Source organism: Mustelus asterias, chromosome 9, assembly GCF_964213995.1.
Source record: "Mustelus asterias chromosome 9, sMusAst1.hap1.1, whole genome shotgun sequence".
Lineage (NCBI taxonomy): Eukaryota > Metazoa > Chordata > Chondrichthyes > Carcharhiniformes > Triakidae > Mustelus > Mustelus asterias.
Genome location: NC_135809.1, coordinates 118,264,804 through 118,286,575, shown reverse-complemented (window position 1 = coordinate 118,286,575; position 21,772 = coordinate 118,264,804). Strand labels below are relative to the sequence as shown.

The window sequence follows — 21,772 nt, the reverse complement described above, 5'->3', positions numbered from 1 at the left end:
TACAGAGGAGATTCAATTCTTCACGATTAATGTGTCAAATAATTATCCGGTTGCACGAGTTTACTTTTTCGTTTAAAAATGTATTTATTTCTCATTCTAGTGAAGTTTGGGACTTCAAAATCAACTCGTTATAAACATGGAAAGTTAGCATAGGGAATGGGGACGGTTAAGTGTGTCAAATGAGATGGTTAATTGGACATTTTCCAGCTTAAAAGGAAAGCTAGTCTATTGTCCTTCTATCTCGCCAAGGAAGGTGTCCGCAGTCACAGGACATCGAGCTGCAGTGGTAGAGAATGACACAGGGCAGGGAGTTGACTACATAAAGGTGATGGAAAGTGGTCAGTCCTCCCAAATCCCCGACACGAAACGAAACGAGGGATTGTTGTTTAAGGACAGAATTGAAATGGCAAATTTCGTTCAATGCTTGCGCTGATTCATTTAAGATCCTGAAAGTAATCAGCAACATTTAAACTAAAGCTTCCAGACTTGGCAGTAGAGACGCGAGGGGTGACGGGCGTGTGTGTGTGTGTGGGGGGGGGGGGGGGGGGGGGATTCAAACTGGGGATCGTCCCTTCCAATAACTTCGCATCTTCTTCCCACCCTTAAGCCAAATTCGCAAATTCTGACGATTAACCAGTGCAGAAAGCCACATAAAGAGGGTAATTCTCCACAAGACAAACATGCTGAACTCTACCTTCATAGCTGTTACTTACAGCAAATACGCCCCAAACCCCAGTCTTTATAGCATTCCCCCAAAGTCCACTATGTGCAAAGTACAAAGACAAACTAATTTTAATTGCTAATTTATTAATTACTATTACTAAATCACTAATTACTATTCACTAATTCTTTCTCCCTACCGGCACCGTTCATTTCACTCAGGTATTTTTTAAAATATAATTACTTTTAAATGGGCACCCTTGTCAGGTCAAGTTTTTTGTTTCTGTTCCTTCATCTATCCTTCAAATAAACCTCATCACAGCGCCATCATTTCCCTCTTCCTGTAAGTCCCCGTCTTAATCTTCAGTTTTATTCCCTTTAAATAAAACAAATGTCCTCAAAATGATTTAGAAATTATTTTAAAGTTTCTAAATGTTACTTTCCAATTTGCTTATTTTTAAATAACTATTCCCCTTTCAGAGCCTGAACTTTTTTTTAATTCAAAAGGTTCAACTGATTAACTTCATCTGAAACATTTTCGGAATGGTCAGCTTTTCGCGGCAAGTGTTTCTACCCAGGGGAAATTGTAATTTCCAAAAACAATGAAACCCCGACCTGCACATATTCGGTATCATTTATAATGTAATACCTCCAACACCTGGCCAACTAACTCCTTCCTCTCATTCACTGTTTCCCCCTATTGATTTCCGACTCCTTATAAAAGTGACCCTCCTATCACACCTCGGAGGAATTTGGTGAAGAAACGTGCAATGTAACTGGCTGGGGGCGGGAGGGGAATCAGTGATATTAATTAAAACAAAAACGCATGTATTTCCTTCCATATTGATAATGTCTGACTGGGTTTAGAATTCAGAGTAACTACCAGGACAGAGCAGATAATGACCAGAAAGAAACCAGTTTTTCTTAAAAGATGATCGTCTTTCGAACAATATAAAACTATATACTATATAATGCGTCCGTGTGATCTATATATGTATAAAACCATTGTGAAAAGCACATTTGATATATATATAATGCATAATATAACAAAATAAATGATGTTGTGTCAAATGATTGTAAATATTCTTCACCTTCCCTGGTCAATTGACTTTTTCCAAACTCTTCATGTGACAATTTGTATGTCTAATTGAATCCTTATGATTTCCTAAGTATCAGTATGTACGCGGAAATAGGGTAATGGTATTTTTTTGAGCGAAAGTTCCCCCCTTCCCCAACTCCCATCCCATTATTAACACCTCCATAGCACTTGGCAAAATTAGCACTGACCTAGGAAAGGTAACCAATAACATGACGCGTCATTCCCGTTAAGTCCTGATGTTTTCTAATATTAGAACTTTGGAAGAAAGATGTTTGCGGATGGAACTACGGCAATATATTATGGTCGCGTGTCAGACATTGCTATAAAGTTCCAGGACTTAAGGGAGGGAAAGGAATGGCGCGTCATGTTATTGGTTACCTTTCTTGAGTTAGTTCTTGCTAAATTTGCCAAGTGCTATGGAGGTGTTGATAGTGGGATGGGAGTTGGGGGGGAGGATTACTATATTTCCACGTACACACGTTGAGCGTCTTCAAGACAGAAATTGATAAATTCTTGATTTCTCGAGGAATTAAGGGCTATGGGGAGAGAGCCGGTAAATGGAGTTGAAATCAACCATGATTGAATGGTGGAGTGGACTCGATGGGCCGAATGGCCTTACTTCCGCTCCTATGTCTTATGGTCTTATGGTCTTAAATCATAAGGATGTAATTAGACAGGGCGAAAATTTACTCGTCCACAATCCCACCCCAATTGTATTCGAAAATACAATTTGCCGCGCTGAGATTATTATTAAGGGGCGGGGGGGGGGGGGATAAATAAATATCTATACTTCTCATGAAGTAGCCTCGGCGTAAATAATTAATGGAATTATTTCGTTCACTGTAACCACGGGGTTTTAGTTTTCTAATGTTGGGACTTTGTGTTTGCGGATGGAACTGCGGCAATATATTATGGTCGAGTGTCATTTACAGCCCAATATACTTCACTTTTCACATCACATCAACGGCAAAACGTGTTCAATACATTACTGATACATCTGCAGTGTAGTCATTGTCTTCCGCCACTTAGAAAGTCAAGTATAAATATCTCCATATATGCAGTATAAATATCTCCCACTTTCTATGCCTTTTAGCTTTGACCAAGGGTCACCTGGACTCGAAACTCCAGCTCTGCTTTCTCTCCTTACAGATGCTGCCAGACCTGCTGAGATTTTCCAGCATTTCCTCTTTTGGCTTTTAGAAAGTCATCGCCTCCATCATTTAGTTGGCCATTAGTCGCCTCGAGCAAATTGAAAGCTTTTGAGATGAAATGCAAGTAAGTACAACCTCGAGTTTCACAGCAATTGTTAGCTTGCAGCTTTTGCCAGAATGTTGCCCCCCCTCCCCTCCCCAGGATATTGGCTCCAGCTTTCACCTGTTTGAATGGAAGCAGATCTCGGCCTTCAGACATTTTTGTTTTATTTGAATTAAGCAAATTAACGAGACCGCTGCTCAATTGACCGTCGGATTCCTGGACCGTGTGAAAATTAAAAGGAAAACATGTCAGGCAAAAAGTAATCGCCTGCGAGGGGAAAGTTCATTTACGTTTTAAATGGCCGTTTATACGCCGCTCGCTTCTTTAATGGATTGCGCGCTCTGTCACTTCTGACCTGATGTTTCTCTCCTGTTCCCTTCGTGTTTTATATCTGTTTGCAAAGCTAATAATTTCATCTTGTGAGAATATGTTTGCTGGGCTCGAATCATCCATCAATAAGCGTGTGTTCTCAAATAAGCTGAAGCAATAATTTGATGGCTTACAATTGCGTTAGATTGCTTGCCGAATATCGAACACTTTAGCTTAGCTATTCCACACCAACCCGCGTTCCAATCAACACCCAACAGACATCAAACTGTGTCCGAACATTTAGAATAGCAACCGATTCTTTTTAAAGCCCCCGCTTTTTAAAAATTCATGCCAGTATATTTCCCCGCTCGCCCTCTGTCACTTGAATTATTACTGTTACAGTAAATGCAGTGATTGATGGTCGAAATAAAACCAGGGATGTCATGTTTGTATATATATATATTTTTTCAAAATCAAGCAAGATTTAGATTCATTTGCCTGAAAGTTTAATCTCTGACAATAAAACTCAGATAATAAAACAATTGTTTCTGCTAATGATAAAAAAGCAACCACCAGCCCTCCCCATGTTTCGCCTCAATGTATAACAGCTAATTAAGTCAATTTAATTCCCATCCCATATATATATATATATATATATTAAAAATGTAGGTTGCGGGTCATTCTATATTTCATTTCGACTTACTGATGGGATCCGCAGCCTTCAATATTGCAACCTCTTCAGAAAAAAAAGGGAAACTCTGCTTAGATTCGCACCGGCCTTTTGGTTTGAGTCGACTGATAGCTACATACGGAATTAGGGATCAATGATCCCCACCTCCACCACCCCCCCCCCCCCCCACCACCTCCACCTCCTCATTGCCACTCCACCCCATTCCACTCCCTCCCCCAGTTTGCTTCTCTCTCGCCAACTAATCGGCGGCTAAAAGCACAATGGGGGAGGGGGGGGGGGGGGGGAGAGAGAGAAGCGAGGAGCAGGAGTTTTGTTCTTGTAATGGGAGGGAGGACGGATCTCAAACAGAGTTTCCAGACTCCACCTCTTCGCCGTATTTGAAGCGAAGAGTCACCAGTCCAATTCGACACATGTGCCATAGTGTTGCAGATGCAACCACACACGCACATTTCGCCACCCCATCACTTGACAACCTCCAAAACAATAACCCTTCCGAGATCTCTCTCCCATTGTGAGGAGTCTGCAAGTTTGACCATCAAGGAAACTCGAGATTCCAGCCCTCTTTTTTTTTGGGGGGGGGGGGAGAATATTGTGCTGGAGGAGGAGGAGGAGGAGGGGGTGGACGGGTTTGGAACCGATTCACTGAGACAGGCGAGACACAAATTAAACGATTGATTCGTTGTGGTTGAAAGAGTGTGCGGACACCATGGGTTCCGACGTGCGGGACCTGAACGCCCTGCTGCCGGCCGTCTCCACGCTGACCCCGGGCAACAGCAGCTGCACCATGCCGGTGAGCAGCGCTCCCCAATGGGCTCCGGTGCTGGATTTCCACCCGGGGGCTTCTTACAGCGCTCCCATCGGCCACCCGTCTTTCATCAAGCAGGAGCCGAGCTGGAGCGCCAGCGAGCCGCACGACGACCACTGCCTCAGCGCCTTCACCGTCCACTTCTCCGGCCAGTTCACCGGCACGGCTGGAGCTTGTCGCTACGGAGCATTCGGGGCTCCTCCGCCCACTCAGGCGCCTCCGAGCCAGGCGAGAATGTTCACCAACGGCGGCTACCTCAACCATTGCATGGACACACAACCAGCAGCCAGGAACCAGGGTAAGAGAACCAGAAAACAAAGAGAGAGAGAGAGATCACTATTGCCTCCTCCCACAAACTTTCAAATTAAGTCAGAAGCAAAACTCGGTGAAAGTAAGGTCTGCCAACAAAGAACCCTTCAAAATGTGTTCTGGGGGGGGATTTCAATTGTTAAATTGGTCTCCCTATCTCCACCAGGAATATGACATTTACACATTAAACCAGGGAGGATTTATTCAGAGATTGTGTGTTGCAGTGTGGTGGGGTTTAGCTCCAGCAGTGTTAGTGGTTAATTAATGGTGTGTATGGCAGAGACGTGCATTCTGAAAAGTTGAGATCAGCACTATGAAACCGGTAACAAAGTGTGTTTAGAGTGGAGATGCAAAAGCGATTGGAAACGTGATGTTAAAGAACACCGTTATCTTTGCAGCTCCACTCCACGTCCCTCCACGCAGTTTACTTTCTGAAGCGGCGCGACCCTTAAAACTGGACAGGCGCTTTGAAAAAAGACACTTTAAAAAAAATTCAGGTCTGGATATATTACTAAAAGCAAAATCATTTTCTCGGGCAAGATTCTGACGGATCGGACAGATATCGCCTTAACTCGGCCGGACCCTTTATTAATCACACTCGGAGCCCAGCGTCATCCCTTGTTTGAAGAATGTGTAAAGGGATTTTCCAATTGACAAGAGGGCATTTAGATTGGAAGTGGGGAGGAGGACGGGAGCTGGGGGTGAGGGGGTGGGGGTGGGGTGGGGAGTTGTTGAAGTTAATTGCCAGTAAGATCAATGTCCTTGTATGTGATTCTAAACTTCAATGAAATGTCCACAGAGGTGTCTAGGCGTTTGATAATCAACGCGGAAATGGGCAAAATATGAATCCCTATCTAAAGTTTTGCTTCCTCTGTACATGTAGAGAAGTAAACTGTGTGTGTTTTCTGTAGACTGAAGTGTCAGAGGAGATTAGAGGAATGGAGTGAATTGTCGTCTCCTTTCTGGTTCCCGCGTTGCCAATTATGTCGTATTTAATCGTCCGCCCGCGTTTCACGCCTTGTTCGGGCGGAATCTCGTTTCCGACGCTAAAGAGGCAGGTGGGCGAAATGGCATGAGCTGGAATACTGGGGTGCCCGGCGTGAAAAGAAACCAAGTTCTCCTTGTGTCAAAACATGTGGGTTGTATTGAGATGGAACTGCAATATCTGATGTACTTGGATTCTCTAATAACCTACCACAAACAGCGGCGACGCTGTAATGGGATTGAGCTAATTTAAAATAGACGCACAATCTTGCTTTGCCCTTCGTTGGGCGCCATTGTTGAGATAGATATATTTATAATTAAAAAAGGTATATGGGGAAGAGGTGGGGAGGTGGATTTGAGACCAGGGAGTGACCAACCATGATCTGATTGAATGGCAGAGCAGGCTCGATGGGTTGAATTTGCCTCCTTCTGCTCCTAATTCCTATGTTGCTTTTAAGGTGCAACATATTAAAATTTTATTAAGTATATATAGCAGTTTGGGTGAAATGGGCCCGTGGTTGAAAAGTGCAAGCAACTGAATAGGAGATGAGTTGGAATGTTAAAAACAGTAGCTCAGAGCACAAGCTTTAACGCAAGTATCTCATTCCCTGTTTGCACAGAATCATTGGGCAGTAGTGAGTGCTTTACTATGTGACCAATACTACACTGAAAAACTTTCCACGGAGAGGGGCGCACCGAGGCGATTAAAGAGAGTCTGTCCCAATAAAACTGTACATATTGTTTCTGAAATCTCGTAGACAGTTTCACTGCCATGTCTAGTGTCAGGGTTCTGGGTCGATAGAGGATCTCTGTCGAAATGTTGCTTGATTTCTTTTTAAAGCTGATATCCCTTGCAAATTAATCTTCCATTTTCTTTTCAAATCAACAGAAAATGGCTTTGTTTTTAAAATATATATATTACAACAGGGCCAGCGGCCTCCGTTCACAGCTTTCACGGGAGTGGGGGAATGTCCAGAATTAATGATGTTTCCCTTCCCGTGAATATCGTTGTTGAATCGATCAGGGAGGGAGGGACGCTGGAATAAATAACAAGACCATAAGCATCTGACTTGCATGAACGAACTCGGAACGAAAGAGCGCCCAGATTGCCTGTTTCTGGAGTCGGCACAGCAAGGTGTAACAATTCACCTGCCCAAAATTTGTGACCCCCGCCCCCCCCCGGGGGTTATCCCTATTACAGGGCTTATTGAGAAATTGGGGAGCCCCACCCCCTCCAAGGGCATATACATTATTTGGGATTATGATCTGAATCGTTGATATACATTTAGTGACCTACGTGTTGGCGAGTGGCAAGAGACAGGAGGAGGCTCGCGTGGAGTATTATCGCCGGCATAGACTAGTTGGGCCGAATGGCGTACTTCTGTACAGTAGACTCCAGGATTGTTTGTCAGGTACAGGAGTAAAGATGCAGCGTGTTGAACGGAGGAGGGGACCTTTGGCGTAAATTATCTCAAGGCTGCAAGTTTAGCAGTCAGACTAGATTTCAGATCGTGGGAAAGGAGCTGCCTTGGGCGCAGAAGATTAATTTCTGCCAAGTCTAGGCAGAGAGATGTTGAAAAGGGGGCATTGCAAGCACCAGCTCAAGGAGAATCTCCTAAATGGGCACGGGGATGGAGAGAGAAGGGTGTCCAATTAAATTTCAGCGCATACTTATCAATTCATGTTGGATTTTGTTTCTGACTTCCCGATAAGACCCTTAATTGTAAAGGATCTTAACTATCAAATCTTTGGTTCAGAACCGAGAGGGAAGTGCGGGGGGGGGGTGGGGGGGGGCGGTGTTTGCTAAGGGGCGTTATCACATTCCAAAACCGTGGGTCTCGCTAATACCGGATGATCCGCAGCCTAAAATTAAAAAAAGGCTTTTGCTTTCAACAAATGTGAAGGTCATGGGCTGATTCGCTATCGCCGCTAAGTGAATAGGCTCTGTGTATTTTATGCTGCAGTTTCCAATACAAGGCTGAGAAAAAAAGCGCTACAATTATTCCCCCAAACTGTAGACTAGATAAAGCAATCGTTGAAAGAAAACACACACACACACACACACATACAGCCACTAAACAAAGCCATGTTGTCTATTACACCGTGTTACTTGTTGAATGATCCATTGCACAGGGAGATTCAAAAACTCTTTGTAAATCCATTCGAGCCGTTACCTCATTTAAAATTGCGTTATTAAATCCTGAAATAACTTTAGGGGGAAAAAATCTCCAAACAGTCCAATTTCCCGTTGTTGTTGAGCGAAATGATGGAGAAATACTGAGGATTTTTTTTGCCAAATATGATTCCAACCTCCCTGATTTGCAGTGTTGGGATAATGTTCCACCTGAAATTTCCAAATGAGGTTAAAAAAACCAGGACGTGCCCTGGATCCCACTCACTGGTTACTTTTGAGAAATAGTGCAGTTACACCTTGAATTAGCACGACTTGATGTTTTAAATGTATATAAAGCAGCCAATTATTGATGTCCTGTAAAAGATTTTCACAGGACATTCAAGGAAATAAAAGCCATACAATGTGTTCTCGAACCGCTCCCTGTGGATGTGTCCATGTTTGTCCTTTACAACCCAAAAACACGTTGATCGATTTTAGTGCTGTGACGCCGATATTCTCAGATGTTGTTCAGAAATGTATTAGTGAACTTTACTGTTGCTGTAGATGTTTCTCATTCCCTTATATTCTCGTTAAAAGAAAAAAACTCACACACCACCTTAACCAGCAGCGCGGGAGGATTACCGATCAGTTATTATGTATACAGCTGCTTTATCTTTCCTCTGCAGTTAGATGGAGCGGGAGCTTTGCCCACCTGTATTTGAAAAATGCACATGGCCCCCCCACTTCCCCTCGCTCACAGTGCTGCAAATCGACAATCCTTGTTTACAATCTTCTTTGACATTCATTTACAAGACTATGGTCGTGCATCTTTTGGGAAACGAGGTTATCCTGTGGCCGATGCTGGGTTTAGTTTTAAACGTATTGCAGTTACAGTTGCAAATTAATTCCGAGTTACTGTCCCGGGTGGCATGGACAGTTTGCGTCGCAATGAATTAGCGTTTGCAGGTTGCGCTGAGAGACGGGATGAACCCCGCTCAGCAAACTGCGAGCATATCACAAGGAAATGGACTGTCAGGAATTTCACAGTAACTTCATTGCAGTGCTAATGTAAGCCTTACGTGTGACTAAATAAATAAGCTTCAAAAATATTTCGAAATATAAATATAGGTCACGAAGCTACCGGGCGATATTCGCTAAGAGCAGGAGTCCTGTAGGCCGCTGCACCGCTTTCTCGGTTAAAGTTTGCGCTCTGCGTTGACCCGGGTTAGAGATATTTGGGATCGAGATTTGAAAATAACCATTTGGGAATCCGGAATTGTAACATGGACCCACAGCAGATTCAAGGCATTCAGAATGTGGGTCCTAAGCACTGATTCTATCGAATGGACCTTTTTTTTTAAATGCCCCATTTAACTCTGCAGGGGTAACATTGAATTTAAAACATGTATGTGAAATCTTTGGGATGTGTCTGAAAGACTCGATCAAGAGCCCCCAGACAATCGAAGTCAGTGTCCAACATGCGAAAATGGAGCCTTGGCTGGACGCAGGTTGCACGCCAGCCGATCTCACTAACGAAAGGGACACTCCTTTCTTAACAAATTATGACTTTTTAATTAGATCAGGAATCCGGTGCGTGTTTTAAAACAAAATAGTCCAGATAATTGAAAGTCGGCGCTGGGAAGGTTGATTTACTGCGGGGGGCGGTTATTCTGGAGGGGTCAAATGCAGGCACGGAATTTTTTCTCTCTCTTGTCATTTGGGGTTTCGCCCTGAGTCGTGTTTGTTTATTTATTTATTGACAGAGGCAATTGGTTTTTCTGTGGTGGGAGGCCATTTAATTTGATGCGGAAAGTGGAACTTGCGAGGCCCATTCCAGACTGGATGTTAATTAATCGGGCCATGGATAACGGGAGCCGAAAATATTATCCACTGGACAGATGGAGATTGTCTTTCACGGGATAAATATTATTAGAATAACAAACTCTATTCACAGCACTATCAAAGCAATATAAGTCAAGCCTTCCTGTTATAAATTACCCATTTATTCGGTTAAGAATCCATGCCCTTTGGAGTTTTGGTTGAAATCACTGGTAAAATGCCGCGGTGTTTTGGGGAGTATAATTGATTTTGTTTTAGCTTATAATATACCTCCCCTTCAAACTAAACCATGCGGCAGTGTTCTGGGAAAGGTTTCAATATTGCAACAGCGTTTTATCAATGCTCACCGCGTTCCACACATGAGGAGGTTAGCACCACCGATTTGAAGAATTATAAAATGTAACATGTTCTCCCAAACACAGGCCATAATATCCAATGGTTGTATATCAACTCGCCGATCCATCCCCACACCGTAAGATTAGAAAGACAGTAGCTAGCGTCCCGTGAGCGCTGAATGTGGAGATTTTTTACTCAAGAGGTTAAAAATTGGGAGATAAACTGACTGCCAGAAAACAGGAGGCGGAAAGGATGCTTCCCCGCCGCAATAATCCCACCTCTCAGGAACATTCCCCTGACAGCTTTCTGTGCAATAAAGTCCAGTTTTTCTTTGCTCGCGATTTTCGGAGCATCGCCCATTGTTACATAATGTTAAGCGTTACAGAAAACAGAGCCCGAAAAACAAACGCTTTACAAATTTACGAATTTGCAATTCTGGTTTCCTTTCGAATATTTTCGAATAAACTGCTTTTTTTTTCCTGGAAGAGGAAAGCCGCATCAAACAATTCCACAGCTTTTTAAATTCAAGTTTCGTGAAACGACATAGCGTATTCCCAGACTTGGCAACTTTCTTCAATTTCACCCAGTAATAAATAGAACTTTTAAGTGTTAATTTTAAAACAATGCAGATTCAACACTCGGCATTTTCTAACTTTCCACCATTTACACAGATTCCTAAAATCAGTTACAGGTCTTTTTTTTATGCAATCTTTATTACTGACGAGAACATGTGTAGGATAGATTAATGGTTCAGTAAACTGAAATAGCCAAAGTACTGTTACATGATTGCGGCGCTACATTATTGTGCATTGGGAGGATTGAAATCCAGTCTCGAAATACTGCAATCGTAAATTCATTGCAAAATCACGGGGCATTTCTTATTTAAAATAGTTTACTGCGCCCTATTAGTAGTCTTGTGTCTATTGCTGCTGGACTTTCTGTTGTTTAACATAGGACGGCAACTCAAGATTTATTAACGTCTTGTGGTAGCACATTTGTGGACAAGTTCACAATCCGATGGGACTCAGTCCATCAGCTCGGTGGAAAGTAGGTTCTCGTGGACAATATCAGGACTTTCGCCAGCAGTGTAGAAATAGCGCATGGAGTTTGTTTCCAGGCGATCAAACACCAGGAATACCCGCCTGTTTACAACAGACACAACTATTTATAACTTTTTTTGTATTTTAACGGCCCGATCCTGTTTGTGAACTTTCAGTGTGTGTGTTTTGTCGCGGTTATTCAGGACGAATCTTGGATCTCAGTTCTTTTCAAAACCTCGCATGAATTCAAGCGCGCTTCCTTTTCGATTATAGGCAGTGAATTTAATCGGGCCGTTATTTTTTTGTTTCTTGTTGTCGATTTCAAATAAAATCCTCAGCCAATTCCAAACTCAAAAAATGTAAAAGATTTGTAATGGTCGGACTCTGTCCCTGGAATGATAAGTTTATGTCAATAATAAACACAAGTTCTGTAAAAAGGATGCGTCACCCACCCCCCTATTTGGAAGAGAGAACCTGAAGCAAGAAATGGAGGGACAAATCACTAGACGCAACACTTGGATCAATTGTAAAACCGCCTATGTTAAGAACATTTTTGACCCATGAAACGCAATGTTGTGGGGGGGGGGGGGGGGTGGTGGGACAGATTCGGTCTGTTCTGTGGAGTTCCAAGCAAATCTCGCCGAAATTCTGGGATTAAATAAAACAGCCGACATGAGCATCAGAAACGAAGCGAAGGACAGACAGATTGATTACTGCGTAAAAAAAGCTGAGGGCTAAACATGTCGACTGATGTTTCTCTCCCAGAATAAAACTAGGGAAGATACCTAACAGATGTTTACTTTGGAGGGGGGTTATTCAACGAATTCTGAAACCCATTTAAAATGAAACCTCGAGAATGCTAAAGAGGGAAAATAATTCTCTGGTATTAAGGTCGGTTTACTTAATAACGGAGACTGTCAAGTTTATAATTGCAGAAATTATTTTGGGTATCGATCATTTAAAACAGTTTGATTGTAATTCGTTAATTTAAAAAAACAGAGAAAAAGCAAAGGTTATCCTCGCGAACCTATTTATTGTTTCATTCTTCAGAATCTTTTTTTTATTCATTCGTGGGACATGGGTGTCACTGGCTGGCCTACATTTATTGCCTATCCCTAGTTGCCCTTGGGAAGGTGGTGGTGAGCTGCCTTTTTGAATCGCTGCTGTGGGTTGACCCATAATCTCATTCCAGTCTTCCGGCTGACCAGGGTACCAGGCAGTACAATCATGTCAAGCCATTTATATCCAGTTGCCTTCACGTCTGAGGTACTAACGATATCATTTTAACACCTGACTCATTGCTTAATATCAGATTGGGGCTTACATTCCTGGGTTCCTCCTTGTCAAAATCTATCTTTTTTATATGGATCCAGTTTTTTTGGGTGGCGGGGGAGGGGGGCGGGGGGGCGGTGATGTGCTTTTACTGCAAAAGACGGCAGTCTTTGCGGTAGCTCTTGCCTTTCTTTCCAAATTTGGAGACGGTCTCCGTGTTGGGGGTTACCCAGAATTGATATAACATCTAACTCATTTCAATTTTACCCGAATCCTTGACTAGCTTAGATATTTTCAGAGAGTCCCATGTTTGTTTTTACATCAAGATAATAACTTGAACTCCCTCAACCCGCTTTCATAACATACCGTTTCAGGATTATGAATGACCAGTTACTTTCCTCTCTACCAATTTCGACACAAATGTGCTTCTGAAGACTATTAAAGGAAGCTAACATTATTACCTTGGAATAATAATCAATGTTTCTAGCCAAACACTGCATCATTCTATTTGTATTATTAATTGCCTTGCTGCACTGTGGGAAAGGTTTCAGTGAAGGGGTCAGCTACCATTCCTAAATTATCTTCCTTTTGCGCATTTTGCAAAGGTTTGCCTCATGCCCAATGTAACTCTTTCATAGATTGCACCAATGGGGCAAGTCCATGTTCTGATCTAAACCAGCGTGTGATCTTATCAGTTTTTCCTTTTCTCACCAAATACTTAGAGACAAATGGATTTTATTGTGTGAAGGAAAGTGATTTATATATTACCTAATGAGCCATTAGGTTTTGACTAAGTAAAGAATAACAGAGTGCCCTGGGAGTGGAGCTGAAAGCTATAACACAACTGAATGCCTCTGACAACATCAGTAAAGACATGAGTTCACCCCAACTAACTATGGTTTATAAATTCATCAAAATCTAAAGATTGTATTACATCTCATAGCATACTCCCAGGCGGCCATTGTTTTATGTATTTACAGGTAGCATAGGTACAAATCTCCTGGAGTGCAGACATATGAAGAGTTATTGTAGAACAGGAACAGAAGGTTATAGGACAAACGGTTCTTTTGGCACAAGAACTAACTGAGCAGAAATATTCACGTACACAATACACAAACTAACTGGTGCCTGGACTGTCTATGTACATTCTATAAATCATCACTAGATTACTTTGTTTCAAATAGTATTCTTGTTATGTGGACCTGTCATGTCTAGATAGCCTTCCACTTAAATTAATTTTATGCAGTATTAATAAGTAACCAATGACCAGAAGCAGAGTCCCTTTATTCACTGATTAAATTTCTGATTTATAATATAATTTTTTCCCCAATTTTACAATTGCAATTATCTATGGGCTTTACATAGTTCAGTCTTCCAGGTTAACACAATCCATGTTACTCCAATTGAGCTTTCTTGTATCTTTTTTTGGTTCAAAATGCTGCCATCAGATTTTATCATTTTGAGTTCTTGATAAACTTCAACCAAGTTTGCTGATTGGGTTCTCATTTCTACTCATTGTCAGCAGATGGATTCTTGCACTTTGCTTTCAAGAATTTTTTAAGTTGATGAGAGATTGAAACAAGAACAAGATTGAAACACAGATAATCAAAGGGAAGAGACAATATAATGCAGAACAGCAATGTGAACATGGAATGTGATGTAAACCAATGCAAAGGATACATGAAATAACATTAAAGTTTATTTATTAGTGTCGCAAATAGGGTTACATTAACACTGGGGGCACGGGCAGCACAGTAGCACAGTGGTTAGCACTGCTGCTTCACAGCTCCAGGGACCTGGGTTCGATTCCCAGCTTGGGTCACTGTCTGTGTGGAGTTTGCACATTCTCCTCGTGTCTGCATGGGTTTCCTCCGGGTGCTCCGGTTTCCTCCCACAGTCCAAAGATGTGCGGGTGAGGTTGATTGGCCATGCTAAAGTTGCCCCTTAGTGTCCTGCAATGCGTGGATTAGTGGGTAAAATATGTAGGGATATGGGGGAAGGGCCTGGGTGGGATTGTGGTCAGTGCAGACTCGATGGGCCAAATGGCCTCTTTCTGTACTGTAGGGTTTCTTTCTTTCTTTCTATGACTGCAATGAAGTTACTGTGAAAATCCCCTAGTTGCCACACTCCAGCGCCTGCTCGGGTACACCAAGAAAGAAATTTAGCATGGCCAATGCACCTAACGTTTGGACTGTGGGAGGAAATCAGAGCACCCGGAGGAAACCCGCAGAGACATGGGGAGAATGTGCAGACTCCACACAGACAGTGACCCAAGCCAAGAATTGAACCTAGTCCCTGGCGCTGTGAGGCAGTAGTGCTAACCACTGTGCCACCGTGCCACCCATCTGAAGATGTAGGCACATTACAAGGTTACATTCATTGAAACAAAACAATACTCCTTTTTATTATACATTCAGGGGATATGGGTGTCACTGGCTGGGCCAGCATTTATTGCCCAATTGAACTGAATGACTTGGTAGGGCATTTAAGAATCGACCACATTGCTGTGGGTCTGGGATAGACAGTCCAGGCAAGCATGACAAATTTCTTTCCTTGAAGGGCATTAGGAGACCAGATGGGTTTTACAAGAATTGACAATGGTTTCGTGGACTTCTAATTCCAGATTTTTATTGAATTCGAATTTCACCATCTGCCATGGTGGGATTTGAACCCCGGTCCTCAGAACATTTCCCTGGGTCTCTGGATTACTAGTCCAATGACAATATCACTACATCACTGTCCCGCCACCGAAAATCCCTGGGCCATTCAACCCATCATGCCAGTATTGGATCTTTGAAAGTGTGTTGCAATTAATCCATGTCCCTGCTTTTTCCAAAAAGCCTTGCATTTTCTCCATCAGGTATATATCCAATTCCCCTTTAAATTATTCTATTGAATGTGCTTCCTGCAGCATTTCAGGCAAACCTTTCAGATCATGACAACTTTCTGAACAAACAAAATCTCCTAATTTCCCTTCTGGTTCTTTTGCCAACTATTTTAAATGCCTTCCTAGATGCTGCTTGTATTTATACTTTGTCAAGTGTGTACATATATAATTCTGCTTCCCATGTTTGCCATGGATGTATAGAACATGAACCTGAATATGAAAGATTATTTCTCATCACTAAAGTGTCAAGATTCTCTAAATCCGTACGGACAGCGACCCAAGCTGGGAATCGAACCCGGGTCCCTTACACTAATGCAGTGTTAACACTTAATTCTCTTCTGGTGGAACTTATCAGGTATATAATTAAAGTAATAAGTTTAAGTTTATTTATTAGTGTCACAAGTAGGCTGACATTAACACTGCAATGAAGTTACTGTGAAAATCCCCTATTTGCTACACTAATAAATAAACTTTCTAATATCAATTTATGCAACATATAATTTGGTTGTCTGCAAATTTAGTTTTAAAAATATAAATATCCAGCTAGTACAAATGTGGGGTAATTTTGGGAGTGGGAAAGGGAAATGGTGGAATACCAATCTCTGTGGAACTCTTAAAACAACATGTTTCTTGTGTGAAAATACTGAATTCTATGCTCTGTGACTGTAAGGCAAACACTTCGAAGCTTGAAATTTTAAACCCATAATTATTTATATTATATATGTAAACTACACTTTGTTTTCTATTTTCTTGTCATCGAGCACTTTTCTATCCAATTTTCAGATCTGCACATGTTTTCACAAGTTTTCACCTTCTCTAAAGTTGCAGTTTACTACAGTGACGAATCTCAGAGCTGTATCTGCAGTGTTCAATCCTCAGATAACAAATTGTTGCTATATTATCCTCTGAAACTTGCACTGAGCTCATCCAGAAGGGAATTCTGCACTTAAATGTTAGGCAGACGTACAAAGTTCCTTTCCCTATTTGTTTAATGATACAAAGGAGCAAGTGGGAACATCTCATTTTTCATTCCATTGACAAAAGTCAAAGACACATTTATAAAGTTCCCAAGCAGTCCAATAGATTGACTAGATATGTTTACACTGAGGCTTAACACAATTCTCTTCTGGGGGAACTTATCAGGTGTATAATTAAAGTAATAAGTTTAAGTTTATTTATTAATGTCACAAGTAGGCTGACATTAACACTGCAATGAAGTTACTGTGAAAATCCTCCAGTCGTCACACTCCAACATCTGTTTGGGTACACTGAGGGAGAATTTAGCATGACCAATCCGCCTAACCAATACGCCTTTCGGACTGTGAGAGGAAACTGGAGCACCCAGAGGAAACTCACACAGACACGGGGAGAATATGCAGACTCCGTACAGACAGTGACCCAAACTGGGAATCGAACCCGGGTCCCTTACACTGTGAGGGAGCAATGCTAACTACTGTGCCACTATGCCACACAATATTAATAATATTAGGATGTATAAGAGTCCCAACATTAGTGATACTTTTACAACCACAAAATGAATATGATTGCAAGGCATGGATTTTTCTTACAACGTTTGCTCACATGTTATCCTTTATATTCAGCTCCCTTTTTACCTTTTGAAAGTACATGGAAGTATTCCAATACAACAACCAAGTAGGATTTTTCATCAGTATGCTTTGATAGATTTCAGTAGACTGTTCCACCACAGGACATTACTGTTTAATTCATTCCAGTCCATTCCAGTCCATATTCAATCCCAATCCAAATGCACATTTTGTGCTCACTGGACTGGGATTAGGAACAAGACCTGTACAGATTTTGTTCCTTAGTGGTGATACTAAGGCTCTTGCAGTGCAATACTTATGATCCAGATTAGACCAACTAATTAAATGGGCTGCTGATTGATCATGGAACATTCCTGGTCACAAAGGAATGGTAATTTATCCAATGGGCCCCCAGGGAGGCCAAATAATTATTTTAGATATGTTGCTTAACAAAAACCTCAAAATGTTGGAAATACTCAACAGATCAGACAGTATCTGTGGAGGGAGGGCCAGCATTAATATTTCAGGACAATGACCTTTTGTGGTCTAATCTTTCTTGGTGTCATGTCCCAGGGCAGACTTTACTGGGTTATATTCTAACCCTTTGATGACTATTCTGTTTTTAATGAGAAATCTTGATCTAAATTTGCCCTTGCCATCTGTTGCTTTCAATTTCTTCAATATGCATGCATGTTTTACTGGGTTTAGTGCTTTGATATTTAGAAAGATTTTAAACTTGGATTGCATCTTGTGACAAAGACCTCATCGGAAAACCTGAGATGTGGTTTTTAATTCTGTAATTAAAATGAAAAAAACTACATTTAAACTGTTGGCCATCCAGAGATCTACAAAGAAATCAGTCTGTCCGTCATCCAGCACTTGATGGTTTAGTGAATACATTAACAGCAGTACATATTTTCCAATCATTTTGGCCTATATTTGGGCCTCTAATTTTCTCTTTGGTTGTTTCCAAATGATCTTATTCTACATTATAATAGTAATTATACCAAGTACTCTGGGATGTGCTAAAGTTGTGAAGGTGCTGTGTAAATGCAAATTAATTATTTTGCTTTTATTCCTGCCTTCGCCCCTCACTGACTCCATCAAATGGGGCGGTACAGTGCTTAACACTGCTGCCTTACAGCACCGGGGACGCAGGTTCGATTCCCAGCTTGGGTCACTGTCTGTGCAGAGTCTGCAGGTTTACACCCTGTTTACATGGGTTTCCTTCGGGTGCTCTGGTTTCATCCCACAGTCTGAAAGACATGCTATTCATATGCATTGGCCATGGTAAATTCTCCCTCAATGTACCTGAACAGGTGCCGGAGTGTGGCGATTAGGGGATTTTCACAGTAACTTCATTGCAATGTTAATGTAAGCCTACTTGTGTCACAAATAAATAAAACTTTTTAAAAATCTGCAAAATAGTTCATTTACTCTCACGGTATCATTGTAGGTTATTTCATCAGGTGATGGCAGTTCTGCTATAACATTTTCATGTCTCCAATCAACACTTCCCCCAAGCTAAAAATGAAATCTCCCGGAATTGTTACTCTCAGTTCCTCAAATGTTTTGTCTTCCAGTCCAAAGATATGCGGGTTAGGTTGATTGGCCATGCTAATTTGCCCCTTAATGTCAGGGGGCATAGCCGAATAAATACGTGGGGTTACGGGGATAGGGTCTCGGTGGGAATTCGGTGCAGGCTCGATGGGCCGAATGGCCTCTTTCTGCACTGTAGGCTTCTATGATTCTATGAATTGCACCTGTGATTTCCCCCTTCCTCCGATTTCTACCAACAGCGGGGTCAAGTTTCCCAATTGAATTCTTCATTGTACCCAACGTGCCATAACAATTGCTTCCTATATCAGAAAACAGCCAGTCATTCAACTAAATCTCCTGCTTTCTTCACGCGAGATGGTATGTTCTTGCAACCCAAAAGCTACGGTATTGCCAGTAGCAATGGAACATGTACTGTGGTGGAAAGGGGAAACTTTGTGCCTTTTTACTGACAATGAAAATGGAAAAAAAATGATTATTTACCCGTACACTAATATTTAGTTACCCATGTGACCAGTTGGATTTGTATCTTACATTTATCTTGTGGTACGGTTAAAACGCTATGTCATCTCGCAGTTACATTGTTACATCCGTCAGCAATCCCGCCAAATCCTTCTCTCGTTTTCACTTTTACTGAGTTTTGGTGCTTTAACCGTTTCGTGTTCTTTGCTCGCCAATCTGCATCTCCTATTTTGCGACTATTTGGAGAAAATAAAAATTCCAATGCCCCCAAAACTAAAACCTACTCCTCTGCGGGTCGCACCCTTCACAAATTGTGTGTTGCTTTGGGCTCCGCACTGATTTCTCCAAGTGTCACTTCTTTCTGACGAACTGGCAACTTTGCATTGCCTTCTCTTCACATTTCCTCAAACCAGTCTCACCTTCCCCCGGTAAACTTTACCAGTCCAGTTAACAGGCTTTTTTTTTAGCGAACCCTGAATCATTTCTGACATACATTTGCATTAAGGGGCGGCGATTACTGATTAATAATCAAGACCATCACAGTCCTCGAACAACGAGCCTGACTGCTTGGAAATCTTGATCTAAGCCCTTTTCATTTCAGCTAACGTTTAGTTATCTCATTCTGGGCATTCTTTCGTTCTCCATAATTACGATTCTTTCCTTATATTTAAGCTTCGTTTGGAGCATTCATTGTGAAACTGAATAGAAACACTTCCATTTACATTTCCAGAGAATTTTATCCACTGTCCTTTTCTTGCACCTCGTTCAAGTGCTGTTCCGTTTTGCTTCGACTTCCTTCCGCCTTTTTGCCGTTTCATGGTTTCCTTCCAGTGACTCATACCTCCCGCTTTTAGCATTGTCCCACCATCTGCCTTAACCACTTTGGCCCCAAGAGCAAAATCCACGTTGGCCATCGCTCTCCTCACTTTCCCGACCTCCCTCTATCTGGATCTCCTTGACTATTTCTATATTGGAGGGAGGATGGTTCCGTCCTTACCATTATATTGCAGTCGAGCTTGTTAACATGCAGCGTGCAGTACCAGTCTAATATATAATGATCAATTTTCTGTTGGTATGGGTGAATTATAGAATTCCTACAGTGCAGAAGGAGGCCATTCGGCCCATCGAGTCTGCACCGAACACAATCCCCCACCTCGCTAGCCCTGTAACCCCTAGCTAGTTCCCCTGACACTGAGGGGCAATCCACCCAACCCGCACATCTTTGAACATGACTCCCGCAACATACTTTATGTAACCAAATATATGTACTTTTGTAACGCCTCAGGGGAAACATCCTTCTCTGCACTGTATTGCTTTGACTGGTAGTGAGAATTATGTTGTGGCGGCGAATTTAATATTCGGGCTTCAATATTCATGGCCGCTCTTCTGGGTTTAGTATTTTGACATTTAGAAATATTTTACATTTACATTGAATCTTTTGACAAAGACCTCCCCTGAAAATCTGAGTAGGAGTGAAATAAGCCTTTAATTAGAATTATAGAATCCATAAAGTATAGAAGGAGGCCATTCAGCCCATCCAGCCTGCACCGACATCAATCTCACCCAGGGCTCTCAGCTGTGACAAAGGGTCATCTAGACTCCAAACGTTGGCTCTATTTCTCTCCACAGATGCTGTCAGACCTGCTGAGATTTTCCAGCATTTTTCTGTTTTTGTTCCACCCAGGCCTATCCCGTAACCCCCATGCACCCTGCTAGTCCCCCTGACACTAAAGAGCAATTTACCATTGCCAATCAGCCTAACCTGCACATCTTTGGATTGTGGGAGGAAACCGGAGCACCCGGAGGAAACCCACGCAAACACGGGGAGGACGTGCAAACTCCACACAAACATGCGGATGGAACTAAAAACTGCCGATTTTAGTCTTGCGTGGAGTGAGATAGATTCTGTAGTTTCGTGTAAAATGACTGATAGAGAGATTCAGCATTCTGTTTCACAGCTCTCACTATTCCCATTGACTTTAATGGGAGGGAGGGAAATGCCCAATCGCTATCCCTCATCTTACCGAGTCTGGATCTAGCTGAGGGGATATTTAAACCAGTCACCAACCCACACTTCAGCCATTTTGCAGTTTTGTCAAAGTTGAATTTGAATTCCTGTTTCCATTCACTGGCCCCTTGGGCATTAACGATCCAATGGTTCTGTTGGCACAGTGGTTAGCAGTCCTGCCCCACAGCACCAGGGTCCGATTCTAGCTTGTCCCACTATCTGCTTCAACCACTTTGGCCCCAAGACCAAAATGCACGTTGGCCATCGCTCTCCTCACCTTCCCGACTTCCCCCTTTCTGGATCTCCTTGTTATTTCTATATTGGAGGGAGGATTGTTCCGTCCTTACCATTATATTTCAGTCGAGCTAGTTAGCACACAGCGTGCAGTACCAGTCAAATATATAAAGATCAGTTTTCTGTTGGTTAAATATAAACAGTGAATTATAGAATTCCTTCAATCCACACTGTCTGTGTGGAGTGTGCACGTAGCTCCCCGTGTCTGCGTGGGTTTCCTCCGGGTGATCCGGTTTCCTCCCACAATCCAACGATTTATGGATTAGGTGGATTGACCATGCAAAATTGCTCCATAGTGTCCCAAGATGA

At 42.2% G+C, this 21,772-nt stretch overlaps 1 protein-coding gene across 4 annotated transcripts in view; it reads left to right on the top strand.

Annotated features, from left to right (window-relative positions):
- The first annotated feature begins 4,642 nt into the window (after nt 1-4,642).
- The window catches only part of LOC144498956 (Wilms tumor protein homolog), an 80,007-nt gene continuing 62,877 nt past the window's right edge, over nt 4,643-21,772 (top strand). For all 4 annotated transcript variants that reach the window (XM_078220937.1, XM_078220938.1, XM_078220940.1 and 1 more), the window contains exon 1: nt 4,643-5,116. In XM_078220937.1, the coding sequence (XP_078077063.1) occupies nt 4,720-5,116 (397 nt within the window). In that variant the 5' untranslated portion in view covers nt 4,643-4,719. The remainder of the gene's footprint in view (nt 5,117-21,772) is intronic.